This window comes from Rutilus rutilus (assembly GCF_951802725.1).
Source record: "Rutilus rutilus genome assembly, chromosome: 19".
In the NCBI taxonomy this organism is placed as follows: domain Eukaryota; kingdom Metazoa; phylum Chordata; class Actinopteri; order Cypriniformes; family Leuciscidae; genus Rutilus; species Rutilus rutilus.
Window position 1 is genome coordinate 15,858,670 of NC_140232.1, and position 15,637 is coordinate 15,874,306.

General features: G+C 39.6%; 1 protein-coding gene across 3 annotated transcripts in view; it reads right to left on the bottom strand.

Moving 5' to 3' along the window:
* Positions 1-3,858: 3,858 nt before the first annotated feature.
* The window catches only part of ncor2 (nuclear receptor corepressor 2), a 110,365-nt gene continuing 98,586 nt past the window's right edge, over positions 3,859-15,637 (bottom strand). For all 3 annotated transcript variants that reach the window (XM_084389875.1, XM_084389874.1, XM_084389873.1), the window contains 8 exons: positions 15,211-15,605; positions 12,904-13,022; positions 11,120-11,451; positions 9,436-9,572; positions 9,271-9,324; positions 8,914-9,132; positions 7,804-7,971; positions 3,859-6,701 (listed from right to left, as the gene is read on the bottom strand). In XM_084389875.1, coding sequence (XP_084246001.1) covers positions 6,505-6,701; positions 7,804-7,971; positions 8,914-9,132; positions 9,271-9,324; positions 9,436-9,572; positions 11,120-11,451; positions 12,904-13,022; positions 15,211-15,605 — 1,621 coding nt within the window. In that variant the 3' untranslated portion in view covers positions 3,859-6,504. The remainder of the gene's footprint in view (positions 6,702-7,803; positions 7,972-8,913; positions 9,133-9,270; positions 9,325-9,435; positions 9,573-11,119; positions 11,452-12,903; positions 13,023-15,210; positions 15,606-15,637) is intronic.

The window sequence follows — 15,637 nt, forward strand, 5'->3', positions numbered from 1 at the left end:
TGCATGCAAGAATGAGCCTCTGTTTTCCATGTACATTATCACTTACACAGCAGTTTCCAACAAGGTCAAATACTTTCCAGCTTAAGATGAAAAACCCTTCCACGATTCTTCCATAAAACTGCCAGCCGTGAGAGAGGCATCGAGTCTCTTTGGAGCATATCATTGTAATCCATACATTCAAATCTGCTTTAGGCTAGATCACATTTACATTAAAGCAGCCATAAAGTACAATAAGGTAAGTATGATACAGCTACATACCTCACACTAAACACATTTACAGTACATGCAAGAATATATATATTTTTTTTTTTACATAGGCACAAAAGCTGTGGTGATATATTTTTGTTTCAAAGTGTGGGAATTATTGTGTTTTAGATATATTTTACAATTTCTGCTCTTGTCTCTCATGTATGTTTTTCTACCTGCTTTAACGTAAGATTATGTGGCTTACTTTATTTTCCTGATAATCCTGACATTTATTTTCATGACATCCCAGACAGCAACATAGTGTCGGCCTAGATCCAGCCCACATCTGGTACGCGCTGTATGTTGCTGTCTGGGATAACTGATAATATATATATATATATATATATATATATATATTTTTTTTTTTTTTTTTTTTTTTTAACGTAGCATTTGGATACCAATTCTTTGAATTTGCTTTACATGATAGAGACTGCTCTTAAAAGTGTTTCCACTTAAATGTATTACCCATTTTATTATTGCTTTTAAGCATAAAATGTTTCATGTTTTTACTGTTCTGTGAACGGTAAGTTACATAAACACAAAACCTACCTCCGCTAGTAGGCTGCTAAAACAGACATTTCCCATTAACGCCGAGAAGAACAGTCAACCAATCAAAATGTGATGTGTTTACAAGGTACAAGTATTTCCCTTCCGATGCAATATAACATATGCATTTGTTTACTGGACCATATTATATTTCTTTCTTTTCATTGAGCTTCATCATAATGCAAGAAAACGTTCAACACAATTAAAGAAATATGAGGCTTTACTGCGTTTTACAGTGTGCCCGGGGATGTGACTGTCCTACACTGAGGAATGTTGACAATAATTCATTATTTCAGCAGCATAAAACTTCACTTGTCTGTTAAATGTCCGTTGTCATAAATTAAGAGCTGCATGTAACCTGTGGTCATATGAAAGTGAGCAGCGCCCCCTCGTGGTCAACACTTGTACTGTTGGATTCAAAATACGTGTGATTAGACTGCAAAGAAAACATGTTTATTGCCCTAAAGTTTGTATATTGAGTATACTGGTGCTTCTAGAAGGTTAAACGTGGATAGAATTACACTACTTTTTGACCAATGAATTTCCACGACATTTCCTTATGGATGGAATCATTTAAAAAAAAGATTTTTTAACACTATTTTAACATAAGAAACGACATATATCAGATTTCATTGGTGATTTCAAATATGAAATGTAATAGTAAGCGTGGTGAACAGCTGTGGAGAATTTGATGTTTCCCCATTCAAAGATAGGAGCTGTGTTTGCATGACTGAAATAGTTGCACAAGAGCCGTTTCAAAGACACTTAGGTTAAAGTCACCATGAAATCAAATTAGATTTGTTTTTATTGCAATTTAATAGTTTTTAATAAAATAAGTAACACACACACACACACACACACACACATACACACACACACACACACACATATATATATATATATATATATATATATATATATATATAATTACTCATATCATGAAATGATTTTGGTCATATCACCCACCCCATCCCAACCTGTTCATAATTGTGAAAGGTTAGCGAATGTTAACATGATCGATAATGTGATTGTTGCAAACATTATGTAAGGACATTCACACTGTGGAATGTCATTATTATTATTTTTTAAATATAGGGGAGGGAATGGTCAAGAAGCAGGGTAGGAACACGTCAAGTGAGTTTATTTTTATTTTTTATAAAACAATGAATTTTAAGTTTCTTTCATATTATTCAATTACTTTTAGTGTTTTAGTTTTTTCCCGTGGTATCAATTCAGTATCGGTATCGAAGTCATAATTTTGGTATCGTGACAACACTAGTTTGTACTGGACTTTTAAAAAGTTATGGTCAACTGGGTTCAAAACCTGTCTAAATATGTTCACCTTGGTCCATTTATGTAGCCTACATAACAGAGTATAAACTATATAAAATGGCACCTTGGTAAGATATGTCAACATCTATATATATATATTGAATTTGTATCATGATTAGATACATTATATTATTTGAGTAAGTTGAAACCCAATACTTAGATTTAAAAGCGTAATACAACAATTTCTTTATAAAAAATCCTATTGTCCCCGGCGCACAATGAATTTTGGGATAGGCTACACTGCGAAGGATCCATCCTTTCATTGCCTTCGAAACGAAGGACGTATTTTGAGGCCATCTGAGGCCATGTTTGAAGGAGTCTTCGAATTGGGACAGCCTTCATCACGCCTCGGAGACGCAATAGGCCTTCGAAGGATGCAGCCACTGAATTGGGAGGCAGCAGGCATTTAGTAGACTTGTAGTAGTAGACTTTAGTCCAACTGTCCAAATAAACTTCCCTCGTCCTCTTGACGAAGTTAAACACGCTTCAAAATGGCGGCGGAGATTTCCCGGAGGGAAAGTGCTTAGGGAAGGTCACGAGTTTATCCACTAAAGTGGAGTTAAACGCAGCCTAGTAATCCTGATGAAACTGATTATCTTCTTTAGACGTGTTTGATTAGGGCTGGAGCTCAACTCTGCAGGACAGTGGCCCTCCAGGACCAATGTTGCCCATCCTGTAACTCTACAGTACCCTTGCTTCATTTAGTATTCGTGGATCAATTCAAATGCAAATTAGTCCCCTCTCCACTCAATCACAACAGCTCGGGCAACCTGATCCACTCGCATTGTAGTAAATGCTACTCAGTGGCAAGTGGAAATATTGGTTTCATTCAGCCATATATGTTTTACCAGAAACTGATTCAGAAGTGGAAGCGTGAATTATACAGGCTCGTAAACAAGTCGATGTATCAGAATGGGAAAGCGCTTTATGTATCGTTCTCTACAACATCGGACACATAACGGTAATTTACCTGATTACCCTTTTGCTTGACTACGTTATCAATCAGGTAATAGAGTAGTCAAAAAGTACCCGGATGACCTACTTCTTCCGACGATTTGGACACTTTACTATCCCCTTGGGAAATGTGGGAATCCGGCCATGGGAGAGGATTATGAATGGCAGTGAAGTGACGCAACTGACGCTGGTAGGTCACATGATAATTTCAACATGGCGGATATAGTACGTCAAGATTACATTCTAGCTACACACACACACTCATATTATTTAAAACATACTTTTTTACCGGTCGTGCTGTAATTACTTATTCAAAATAAGTACCTATTTTGTCTAAGCGCAACCATTGTGTTTGGTTTACTGCAGTTTTCAGGAGAAATGGTTTGTCTTAAAGCATATTAAAAACACAGCACAGACATATAAGTTCCATTCCTAGAAATCACAGGTATTAAAACTCCCTGATAAAACTCATGCTTGTGTAATATGTTGTCTGTATAATTCAGTTGTATAATATGCTCAGCATTAATCACTGGCTTTGGTGTCCAAAATTCTCCCCAAGTGCACTACAAATGGCTGCCCCTTCCAAATAAATGAATAAATAAAAGGGACCCTGTACTGGGTGTTTTCAAACAGGCTGTGTGTGCCTGGCATGTTCAGAGCTAAGATACACTAAATGACAAATAAATAAATAAATACCAGTACCAACAAATATAACATTCGCAATGTAAATTCACAGTAGCACAATCCCCCCCTCCCCCACAAAAAAAGACAGCAAACAAATCAATGGCAATAAGCTTTTTATTTAAACATTAAGGCAGTGTCTGTTTTTTTTCCGGTTTAATTTTTACACTGCTATCCACAAAGCTTGCTGGTGGCCATGTTGAAATACAACAGTGTGAATATCAATCTTGCAGCAAATCACATAAATATGTACATCCTTTTAGGTCTATTTACACTCCTCGCTATAATACAGTGGGTCTTAATACAAAAAAAAAAAAAAAAAAAGGAATATGCACAAAATGGTTGTACAAAAACAGATGCCACCCAAATACCCACTTAACCTTTCTATTCTTAAGAGGGGCGATTACCGCTGTTTTCCCGTATCTCTCTCTTCTTCATTTGTTTTAATCTCTCTGAACGCCGCCTCATCTAAGGAAAGTGCAATACTGTCCTTAGCAAAAGGTCAAACAAACGGTCAATATAGAGGGGGAAAGGGGCTCGCTATACAAGAAAACACTGAACTTTAGAGTGACTTGTCCACTAAATACAATACTGTCTGGAGTGATATGTCAAAGAATGAGTCTCAAGATCAGAGCATTCTGAGATGTTTGTGTGGATGATGTGGTAAAAAAAAGAAAAAAAAGAATAGCTACTGTTTGCAGACCCCGTTCAGGGACCTTGATGAGAGTGTATTTGGGATTGAAGTGACTGAAGATAGAGCCCCATTTCACAAAACCACACTAGGTAGTGCACTAAAACTGTCCTTGACCACCAAAGCAACAACAAAAGCCCCCAAACCGGATAAAACCCACTGCTGAACTTTAAGTTTCATCTTATAATTAGCTTCCAAAAATATCCCCAAAGTCTGGAGGTTACAACAGTTTGAACTGTTAAAGATACCTTTCATAGTAAAACCATGTGACAAATAAAAGTCAAACAATACGAATTAAAACATGTCATTATATCTAATATGCATGCAAAACAATTAGTAACCCCACAACTGAGGTGGTCTGAAAAAGAGGCGTTTTAGAGAGACTGACACAGTCAATGTCTCATTCACGATTTTAAATTGTGCCTGTGTGACAAATTGTACAACCCTGGCATAACAAGGAGCAAACAATAATAAAAAAAAGAAAAGAAACTGTTGTGCGTAGTCACTTGGTAGTTTTTAACTTCAGAAATGTATGTCAAATACATGGCACTTAACACTAGAATTATCTTTAAAACTGTACAGAGTGAAGGACTACAGGTTATACGAGGTGTGGCGTCTGCTCACCTCTTTATTCTATTACGCAGGATATATCATCGCCTCATATGAGCCCACGGGGAAAAACAACCAATCCGAACCCTTCGTTCAAGCACAAAGAGCGAAAGTAAAGCAGCTCTCAGTGAGTGTCGTGTCAAAGGACTGGCCAGACAGCATGGCTTTAACTCTTGAACAAATAGGTGACGTGAAAAACATCAGGTTTGTTGGGACATTCAGACCTGATAAAGCAGCTTCCTCTGAAGACGCGTCCACTCGCTCAACTCTCTGCCAGTGATTGTCGCTAGAGAGTGGAACACTTGACAGGGTAGGTGAAGAAACAAATCAACAAAACACTGTATAAGAAATCACCTAAATTAAATGCTGTGAAAAAAGTTGCATTCAGGTCGGCATCTGTTGAAGGACACCAACAGGAACTGTTTGCTGACTAAGTGCTTAACTCATTACAAAACAACATGCAATCAAGGTTCATGTACATTAAAAACAACAATCCAAAATAAACTAGAAACAAAACGTCTCCCATCAGCTATCACAGAGATGACAGAAAAGAAAATTATTGGTCAGCTAGAGTTGTTTCTGAGTGTCAAAACGAAAGTAAAAAATGAAGGTTTGATGTTATGTGTACCCTGTAAACCAATGATATGGTCGCCCATGTAAACTCTCTGAAATAGCAAGGTAAGGACAGAATGTTACAGGATAAGGTTTAGCACAGGGATCAGCTAACCTGCCTCTCTGAAGGTCTCGTTTCATCACACACACAATCGGATGGCCCAACAGCATCATGTTTGCAACACATGAACACTCCCAGAAACCACAATGAAGGGCTACAGATGCATTTGAGAACTAAGAGGACGTACGATTGTTTCTGCAGAGGATTCATCCAGCCTTTGCAGTATGCCACACACACACACAAAACAAACAGTTTGCAGTTGTATTACAGTATAAGAGTATGTGTCCTGAGCAGTCTAATGAGGAATGCTCCAAAATGTGTCAACAAAACAGACGAGTCCACTCTGATAAGGCCAGCAAGACTACACGAAGTGTGTGTGTGTGTGTGTGTGTGTGTGTGTGTGTGTGTGTGTATATATATACACACATAAAAACTAAAAAGTGATTTTTCCAACGAGTAGTCCTGGAGTGACGGCACACGTGTGCGCATTCACAAACACACAGACACATCAACACACACGTCTGCAGCCATTCACTAATGGCTCGAGTGCGTGCGCCAGGGGTCGATTACGGCATGTGTCTCTCTGTATGTACGAATATGTGTGTGTAGGTATCGGAGGGCATGAGCGCAGATGGATGCATGTTCCCATAAGTGTGTGTCAGTATGGACATGAGTACGTGTGTGTTCACGAACATCCCTGTTTACAGTAACAAGTTTCTGTTCATAAAGCAGCAAACGTTCAGTCCTGTTGTACGCGGCGTGAGGTGTGTGTTCACTCGCTGTCTGACAGGGTCTCGTATTGAGAGCACAGCAGAGGTTTGGGTTCTTCCTCCCAGGTGCGGGGTTGAGTCTGGCCCTGTGTGGGCGCCGACGCGCCTGGATGTGTAGGGGAAGGCGAGGGTGCCGACATGATCCCGCTGGGGAGACGCATCTGCATGGTCAGGGGATTACAAGGGAATGGAGTGGGTCCTGAAGGAGGAAACAGAAAAAAAGAAGAAAAAAAAACGTCAGAAAATATAGATAAATACATAGATACTACCGTTCAAAAGTTTGGGGTTGGGTCTCTCATGCTCCCCAAGGCTGCATTTAAGCAAAAATACAGTAAAAACAGTAATATTGTGTCCTTGCTAAATAAAAGAATACATTTCTCTCTCAAAAAAAAATCTTACTGACCCCAAACTTCTGAATGGTAGTGTAGATTTGTAGATCTAATTTTGCATTAAACAAAATAACCAAAATATATATTATATAATTAGAAATACTAGTCCAAATGCATTCAGTTAACCCTCTACCGCATGGTGTGGCCATATGGCAACATACTCTTTATGTTCATTTCCTTGCCACTGTCTCTTTAAGAAAACATTCTCGTGTTTTTTGTTGGAATGAGAAGACCTTAGTTTAGTCAAAGATGTGCTTTGGTAAAGTCACATGACATGCAGTTTTTTTTCTGTGGCGCGCTTTTTGACAGACTGCGGTCTCTTATCGGTAGTTGCTGAAAACAAACTAATACATCAGTAACAAACAAGGACCAGCCCATATCACATTCACAAAAAAATCTGAAACATCACCTCTGGTAAGTTATGATGACATATTCACCACTCAAAAAAGTTTATATGAAATTAGTTTTTGTTAAATCGATCAAATGTCTGTGTTGCCAAGCGGCAACACTGTGCAAAAGTGGAATGACATTACTGCAATAGTTTAGCTAGCTAGAAAGATCAGCTGCAATCTGTTAAGCTGTAACAATAACAACATTAATGCTAGCGATATTATGTTGATTAGTCATATGTTAAGGACTGCCAAGGCATTTGTATTATGGAAGAAAATCTAATTTAAATGGCAGGGTTTTTTTCTAAAAATGTCCACTATTGTATGTTGTTGGCGTATGGCAACATAAAGTACCTTAAAATAATATTTTTTCCAATATATATATATTTTTTTTTTTACAGCACTTCAAGTTAAGCCATTCTAAGAAAAAGTCAAATATTTTATCATCTATCATATCATAATGCGTGTGGTAGAGGGTTAATTTAGTTGGCAAGTGTTGCTAACATTTAATTAGTGTGTGTACCTGTAGATGAGGGCCTGTCTTCCCAAACTCTGTTGGTGAGTGGGGTGTGACGGTTACAGTCTCCCTCAGAGTGGACAGAGGACACAGATGAAGGTCTCTCGCCTCCAGACAGACCAGGACCAGGAGACTTAGTCTTGCGACCGTTAGAGCGCCCCCCTTTGGATTTACCTGAACCCAAAAACAGGGCGCACATCAGACATATTCAGACAAACATATATTAAACCTTTCTCTGCCATTTATGACAACGTTTCCCCGACACTGACAAGTTTTTCCGTCAATCCATGTTTTCACTGTTATATGGTAGGGGGATACTGTTACAGATCTTCTCAAATAGTAAAGCACCTCCTGATCCAAAAACAAGCGAAGCAGCAACAGGAACAGGCGATTGAAGCATTGCTTACACACGCCTAACGCGATCAATCATAAAACATTCAACAGCTTATAAATCAAAAATGCTTAAAACGTTACTGAATGAAATGTCGACCCAGGAAGATGTATAGGACTGTTCAATCTTTGGGGGTGTTGATAGAAGTGATGTTTTGATATGTTTGTTTGGATCATCGTTCTGAATCTGATCCGGAAAATGTGATTTTCTCAGCTTTTTGTTCAAAATATTACTTTTTTTTTAATGAAACTTACCCACATTCATGGTATTTATATAAACAAAAAAGAATACATAAAGCTAGAATAAAATGTAGTTTTTTTTTTTTAAAGAAGAGGCTCTGTTCTTTCTTTTGATATATTGTATGTTCAGATATTTGTACAATAAAATATTCAGCGGGCCATGAAAATTATCAAACATGGAAATGCAGCTTATATAAAGGAGAGCCCATGCTTCTTTTGTTGTAGACATGGAAATATTTTGGAACAAATTCAACTATCACTTCGTAAAACCTAGTCAAATTAGGCAGGTGCCAAAACGGACAGGTTAGGTCACACCCTTTACCAAAAAAACCCTACAAACTATTAAATACAGGTTCATTCTTTAACAATGTGCTGTTAATACTTTATTATCTTTCTTTGTGGGAACATTTGGTCCAAAAAAGGTGTCAAAACCTGACACATGCTGCCATGAAGGTAGGTGAATTATTAAGGGTTTATTTGGCACACCTGGCAGGGAGTAGGGGTCTTCAGAACGCCCATCCGCTGAAGCTGGCGGCACGACAGCAGCTGGTACGCCAGCATTTATCGAGTTGACAGAGTTGGACGGCGAGCGATCGTCCATCTGTTCATCATATTTGCCCATGAGGGCTTTCCTGATGATGGCCTCCAGACCTATAGTATTACCACTGGCCTCTGGTGCCGGGTGACTGCGCACGCTCACGGGTCCTAAAAAGAGATGTTACAGTGGTTGTGTTAAAGGAACAGGACTGTGTGAAGTGCCAAGCTTTTCTTGAGACACAGGAAAGCAGTTTAAACGGAACTTCTATTGTATAAAAAAAGACCACAACTGGCGGAGTTGCTCACCTGCATTCGTAGAGGCAGGCATGTTGAAGATTTCTGTCCCAGGTTGGCCCTGGTCTAAAACAGAGAAAGGAAGAGACAAGTTTGAGACCTTTTAGCCAGAAACAAAACATGCACATCAATGCCAGTTATTTCAGTTAAAAAACAACAACAGTCACATAAACTTACTGAATTCAGCCTCTGCTCCAACGACCATCTTTTTAATCATTTCCTTCTTACTCTTGACAATGGCGGAGTTGCTCTCAGTCAGTTTACTGAAGAAGGCTGGTGGTTGAGAGCTACTGGCAGGAGAACGAGATCCCATACTGAGACACAAAAGTAGAGAACAATTAATGAAAATATAGGATGAAAGAATATGTTTATTTGATGCCCAATTCATGAATGTTTTATCGTAACCCTCATCCTTCCCTCGCACTTTGTAACAAATCCCTCCCTGGGGTGACGGTGGGCTGGGGAATGGGGGGGTGGGATGATTCTGCATTATAAATGTGTTCAAATCTAACCACTTCATATCTGTGTGCAGTCTGCATTGCGACTGATTTATTTTTATTTGAAAAAATTGAAAGGAAAAACCCCATTGCCCCCGTTATATGTCCACTCATTCATTTGAATAGGAATTCCTAGGTTTGTGTGTATGCGTGTGAGTGTGTTCTGCATTGGGGATGTTCTTTAGTCTCATGCCTTCATTTGTGTGTGTGTTTGTTCTGGCAAATAAAAAAAAATCCTCACATTCCATTTATTCCTATGGGGGGTCAAATTGACCAGCAAAGGAAGGATTTGTTACTTTTTTTATATTTCAACCACATAAACTCCTCAAATCCAGTCACTTTTTTGTGTGTGTATTCCAAGTTCAAGTGCAACAAAAGTGCTTGGGTCTTGGACCACTCAAATGAATAATCGATGAACACTCTTTGATGGAGACCTTGACGTTGTCTTCCATCACGGTTTTTACTTTGTTCTTACTGTTCCTATTGTGACGATGCAGTTGCTGGATACCCCAGCATATACAAAACCGCAAACAAAGAGTGTGGGAAAATGTTACACTATGCATTTTATAATATTTACGTGGGATTTGCTATTTTATATTTCCGGTTTTAGCTGAGTGGGCGTGGCCTTAAAGAAAGTTCAAACTGTATGGGAGCGCTCATTTTAGCTCTTAATGGAAATGTTTGTGCAAATGTATGTGTTGATTTTATCTGTTCTATTTATCGATGTGTTTTAACGCTTGTTCTTAATCATTCTGAATGTTATCATTCTTAAGTTGTGATCTGTATTTCGTTGTGCTTATCTCTATTCTGCTCTTTTACTGTTCTGTATTCTTGTTACTCTAACCTACTACTATTGTTTGTCATAATTTTCTACCCTATTGGTGCGTTCTTGAGCACTGGAAAGGCGCTATATAAATAAAACATATTATAATTATCTTGTGTACTTATTTATTAATCATGGTGAGGCAAGCGTTAATAAAAAAAAAATGGTATGCTCAAATTAGTAAGCAGGAAAATGTTTGCCGTCACTAGTGGAAGTGAGGATTGGATGACAGATTATGGTTTGAGTAAATTTGAACAAGCTTATTGTAGCGCTGCTTGAATGCACTGAAACTCTGGACTCAATAGTTTAAGAAGAGAGTTGGTACTGTTTTAGTACCTAACAGTTATAGTTTTTAAACTGTTTCTATTGATAACCTGTTTTATTTCTGATCTTAACACCTGTTTGTAATAAACACCTTTTTGGATGCCAACATCGCTCCTGTGTTTATATCTTGGTGCGATTCTCCTTGTGACCGCTCGGGTCTCAATCACAGATTCTGACTTCCATCGCTATTGTGTGAATGCATTTGTATGTTATATACCCTTGCTCTGCTTGTTCATTGGGGTAGGCAGCTCCTGGCGTCTCAGGCTCTGAAACCCCGGGTGGTGAAACCGGTTCAATCCCATCAGCAGACAGACTCACTGGAGATGCCTTACTCTGAGGAGGAGACCTGTCCCTCCCTCTCTCCCTCTCCACAGCAGTGCCTTCTGGGGTGTAGCGTGCATTGGGATCGGTGGGTGTCTGGGCTTGGGGGGCGCTGGGTGGACGGGTGAGATCCAGCACAGGGGAGTTGTGATACCCAAACTGCAGAGATGATTGACCTCCCATCTGGCCTTGCTGCGACTGGCGTGTGTAGTCTTTAGTGATCACCTCCTGTAAAGAGAAAACATCAATTTGGTGATGATGATGCAGGGGACAAGTACACATATTTCTATTCAGAAGGACAACACTCTTGCTTCATGTGATAGTTAAAAACCTTTAAACAGGGCCAGAAATTAACTTAAAGTTAATATTTGCCTCCAGGAATTTATTTCCAGGGGCATTTTTAACCTTTGTTGGGGCATTTTTATAAATACCTTATTGATTGTATCTGTGCTGACTTTTATGTCAAATACTTAAATTTAACAAATTACTTCAATCTTAATACTATAGACCGGATGTTCTCAACCTTTTGGAACTAAAGCCCCCCCAAGCCTCCCCTATCATCTGCCTTGGTTTTCAAGGCAGTCAATTTTGAAAACCCGGTCTCAGTTGAGGTGAATGGGATAAGTAATTTAACTGAGGATATTCAGACATCAAATGAAGGCAGAGAACAAGAGTCAAATCAGCTGGAAAATGCTATCTCATTAAACAATCGTGTCAATCTCAATCAATCGTGAGAGTCTGGTGGTTGAAAGCTTCTGGCAACATTAAATCCATGAGGGAAGACAATTCTAGAGAAAGAACAAGTGGAGATTCACAAGCGCACAGGACAACGTTTGAGCGCACACACATAATATCTGAGCGAGAGCCATGAGACCACTGTATATTTGCGAGCGCACGTCCAGTTTACTGGAGAGATTCGTTACATGGATGCTCTCGTGTTACAATAATGCACTCTCGACATTTGTCATCAAAATAACACCCACAGAAATGGCCTCAAATGAACTATAAAAACGAGAAGTCGTGTCTGAAAGCTGTGTAATTGTTTTTATAATTCTTATTGGTTAAAATGAATGGAGAATGTCTCGTGTTTTTCTGTTGATGCTCGACCATTTCCATGGGTGCTTGAGCCCCCAAGCACACATGGGATCGGCGGCTATGTCTCTGATCCAAACAAATGAACTGAAATCCTCACTAACGGTCTAATTGTTTCAGTCCTTCAACGACTGTGTTGATCAAAGGAGAGATATTTATCCCTGTCTTTTCCATATAACAGCAAAGTGTGGAAACATGCAACATTTTTATTAATCAGCCGATCACGTCAAAGATCCAATTTGCAAACGAATGCACTGATATGTCTGAAAGAGGCAAGATGGTGGTATCTCTCCCTTGATTCAATGTGTTGAACAAATTCAACCAGTCGAATATGTCTGCAAGGTATGACAACTGCGCTAACCACAAGGGGTCATCCAGGTACCTTCACCTCTGAACGCAATTCATAGAGGCGATGTAAAACCCGACTTCTGGAGAGCCAGCTTTTTTTAATTTTTTTATTATGTACATTCTACTTGAAAAGCAATAAAATACACAGAGTACCCAAATTATGCCCTGTCCGTTTTCTTTTTCATTTTTTCTTTTTTTCTGACTCAACAAAAAAATGTCTCAATCTGACAAGACACTTACGCTGATGTGCTGGGCGAGGGTGACCACTCTCTGAGAGCCTTTGACGGCAGAGGATGGCTGCTGACCTGGAGAAAGTCTTTCCTCAGACCCGTACAGCTGCTCCATTGCCTTTTTGTGAGCTGCAGAGAGGACAGGGAAGCACACAAGTGGAGAAGAAGACATGAAAGTGTAGATGAGTATGGTGTGACAAAAGCTCTGGAGCACCCTGAGGGTAAGAGCAGAGACGGGTGTGAAAGCGGTGCGGTCACATACAGGCTCTGGGATTACTCAATGACTTGCTCACATGTGTGTTCAGAGATCAAGCCAACATTATGGAGGCATCTGACTGTAGCGAAGCACTGTGCCGACTGAATGCTTGGAACAAAAATACAACGATAAAACAGAAGCAAAATGTGTTTAAAATGAGCTGTGAAGGTAGGAGAGGTGGATACATCTGCTTGATTACCACGAGTAAGTCAAAGACATTTTCCCTTTTCCTGCAGCTATCTCCACACTACACAGACTTATCTTTACAGAAGAACAAAGTATAGAACTAATGTAATAGACCTGATTGTAAATGAGGCTGAGGGACAGACCGTTTAATTGTGTACCACCTGATTGAGGTCTGATTCTGGTTCTGATTTCCCTTAATGATACTTATAGTAGTTTTGGGAAAATCTACCAAGTATAAAGGGTCCTAACTACATAACACAAATTTAATTAAATCCATATTTAAATCAACAATGAATTTAATTCTAATAGATAAGAAAATCTTAATGGATTTTAAGCACATCCAAGAACAACATCGGTTAAATGTAGGGATGTAAATCATAAAAAACAAATGCTTTTGGAATCATTACATGGAATCAGAATCAGATACTTAGCGATTCTTTTAGTATTTTTGCAGAACTCCCCTTTCATAAATATGATCCTAACTATACCGTTCAAAAGAGAAAGCTCTTACTGAAAACAGTTGTGCTGCTTAATATTTTTGTTGAAACCATAATTCTTGTAACATTATAAATGTCTTTACAGTCACTTTTTATCAATTTAATGCATCCTTGCTACATAAAAGTAAATCCAAAATTTTTTTTTTTTTAAATCTAAACTCTTATTGACCCCAAAATTTTGAACAGTGTGTACTAAAATCAATAACATGACTCATGTGATCAATGCTTGTGAGATTTGAGGTTTTAAACTGAAACCTTAAAAAAAATAAAAGGTCCATAAGAGTCATTTATATCGAATCGAAGTTTCACATTCATTTCAGACTGTAAAATTTCTGCTGTAGATTCAGTTAAATGCATTTTAGTAACATGTTCTGCATGACAGAAGAATGCAGATGTTCAACAACCGTTAGAAACACTTTGAATTTTTTTTTAGCTCCAGATCCATCTTGACCCTTTTTCACTATAACTTGTGTAATTGTTTGCTTCATGCAGTTATCAAACTGTCATAGTGCCAGAGTGCCCTCCCTCCAAAACAGGAAATGAAACAGGAAGCAAACACGGAGAGCTATGGAATGTTCCTCAAATGGAGAAAAAAAAAAAAGAACGGGGGAACACAAGAGGCAAACCAATAAGGAAGTTATGAAACAATGAGCAACAACATCACTGTTGAATGAATGAGCTCTTAAAGTTCACCTCAGGATCTCTCTCTGGTCTAGAAAACCTTATCTCCAGACACGTCATTCTGGACCGTTAGGGCATAGAGTGAATTATCAGTCCACTAAGTCATACGCCTGTGGCCGTTTCAGAACAGAAGCTCTAATTGTTTAATGTGCTTCAATATTTTAAACTGTGGAAGTTTGGACCGAAACGTGCAGAATCTCCCCTGAAAATTATGTTTTGGCAAAAGGTCCAATGAGTTTAGGTGACACAAAACGGGGAGGAAAACCTTTGGTGGTCTTTAAGCAATGCTTCAGATGCCAAAAAAGATAAAAAGCAAAGGGTAGAAGCATATTCAAAGTAAACAATAATGAACCAAACCGAAAAAATAATGTAAATTGGGTTGATTCTGATCAATGCCAACCACCACAAGCGTGCACTAGGCCACAGACGTAAGGGGGCGGGGATGGGGATGGGGCAGGGGCACAGGAAGGGTAGAGGAAGGGTAGAGGGATGGGAAGGATTTGGGTGGATTGGTAGAGAACAGGAAGGATGGGAAGGGGAGGGAAGGTGGCGTTAGCGGCCCAAAGGTCCCAGAACGTCTTACCATCACAGGTGCCGTTGGTCGCGAGCGCACCAGTCTCTGGCATCGCCGCATCACAAGAAATTTGATGCATGATTATCGCGTTTATGAAGTTGGCCGCTGTCATGGTGGTCTTACCGAGTGCTCGAAGTTCGTGTTCCTGTACGGACATCACTTTGTTTTGAGTCTTTTCCCTACTTGACGCGCTGCTGAGACCGTCCCCGCCGCGGGACGGGATGGAACTGCCGCCGCTGTTGCTTTCTGGAGCCAGCAAGGGGTGCCCTCGACTCGTGGACAGCACGTGGTGGCTGGGGCCACTGTACGAGTATGCCCCACCGGGACTAGCCAGCTTGGGGTCAGACTTGGATGAAAGGTCCTGATGTTTGGGCAGACCTCCTCGCCCATGGCTTTTGCCCCCATCTCTGCTCAAGTCTTTAGCGTTTGGGTCTGTACCGGATGGGTAACCCTCGCTGGGTAAACCAGACCTCTGGAGGTGCCCACTAAAGCCTTGGTAGCGAGCAGAACCTGGTGGCCTGAGGAAAGGTAAAGATAAACAAATTTAAGC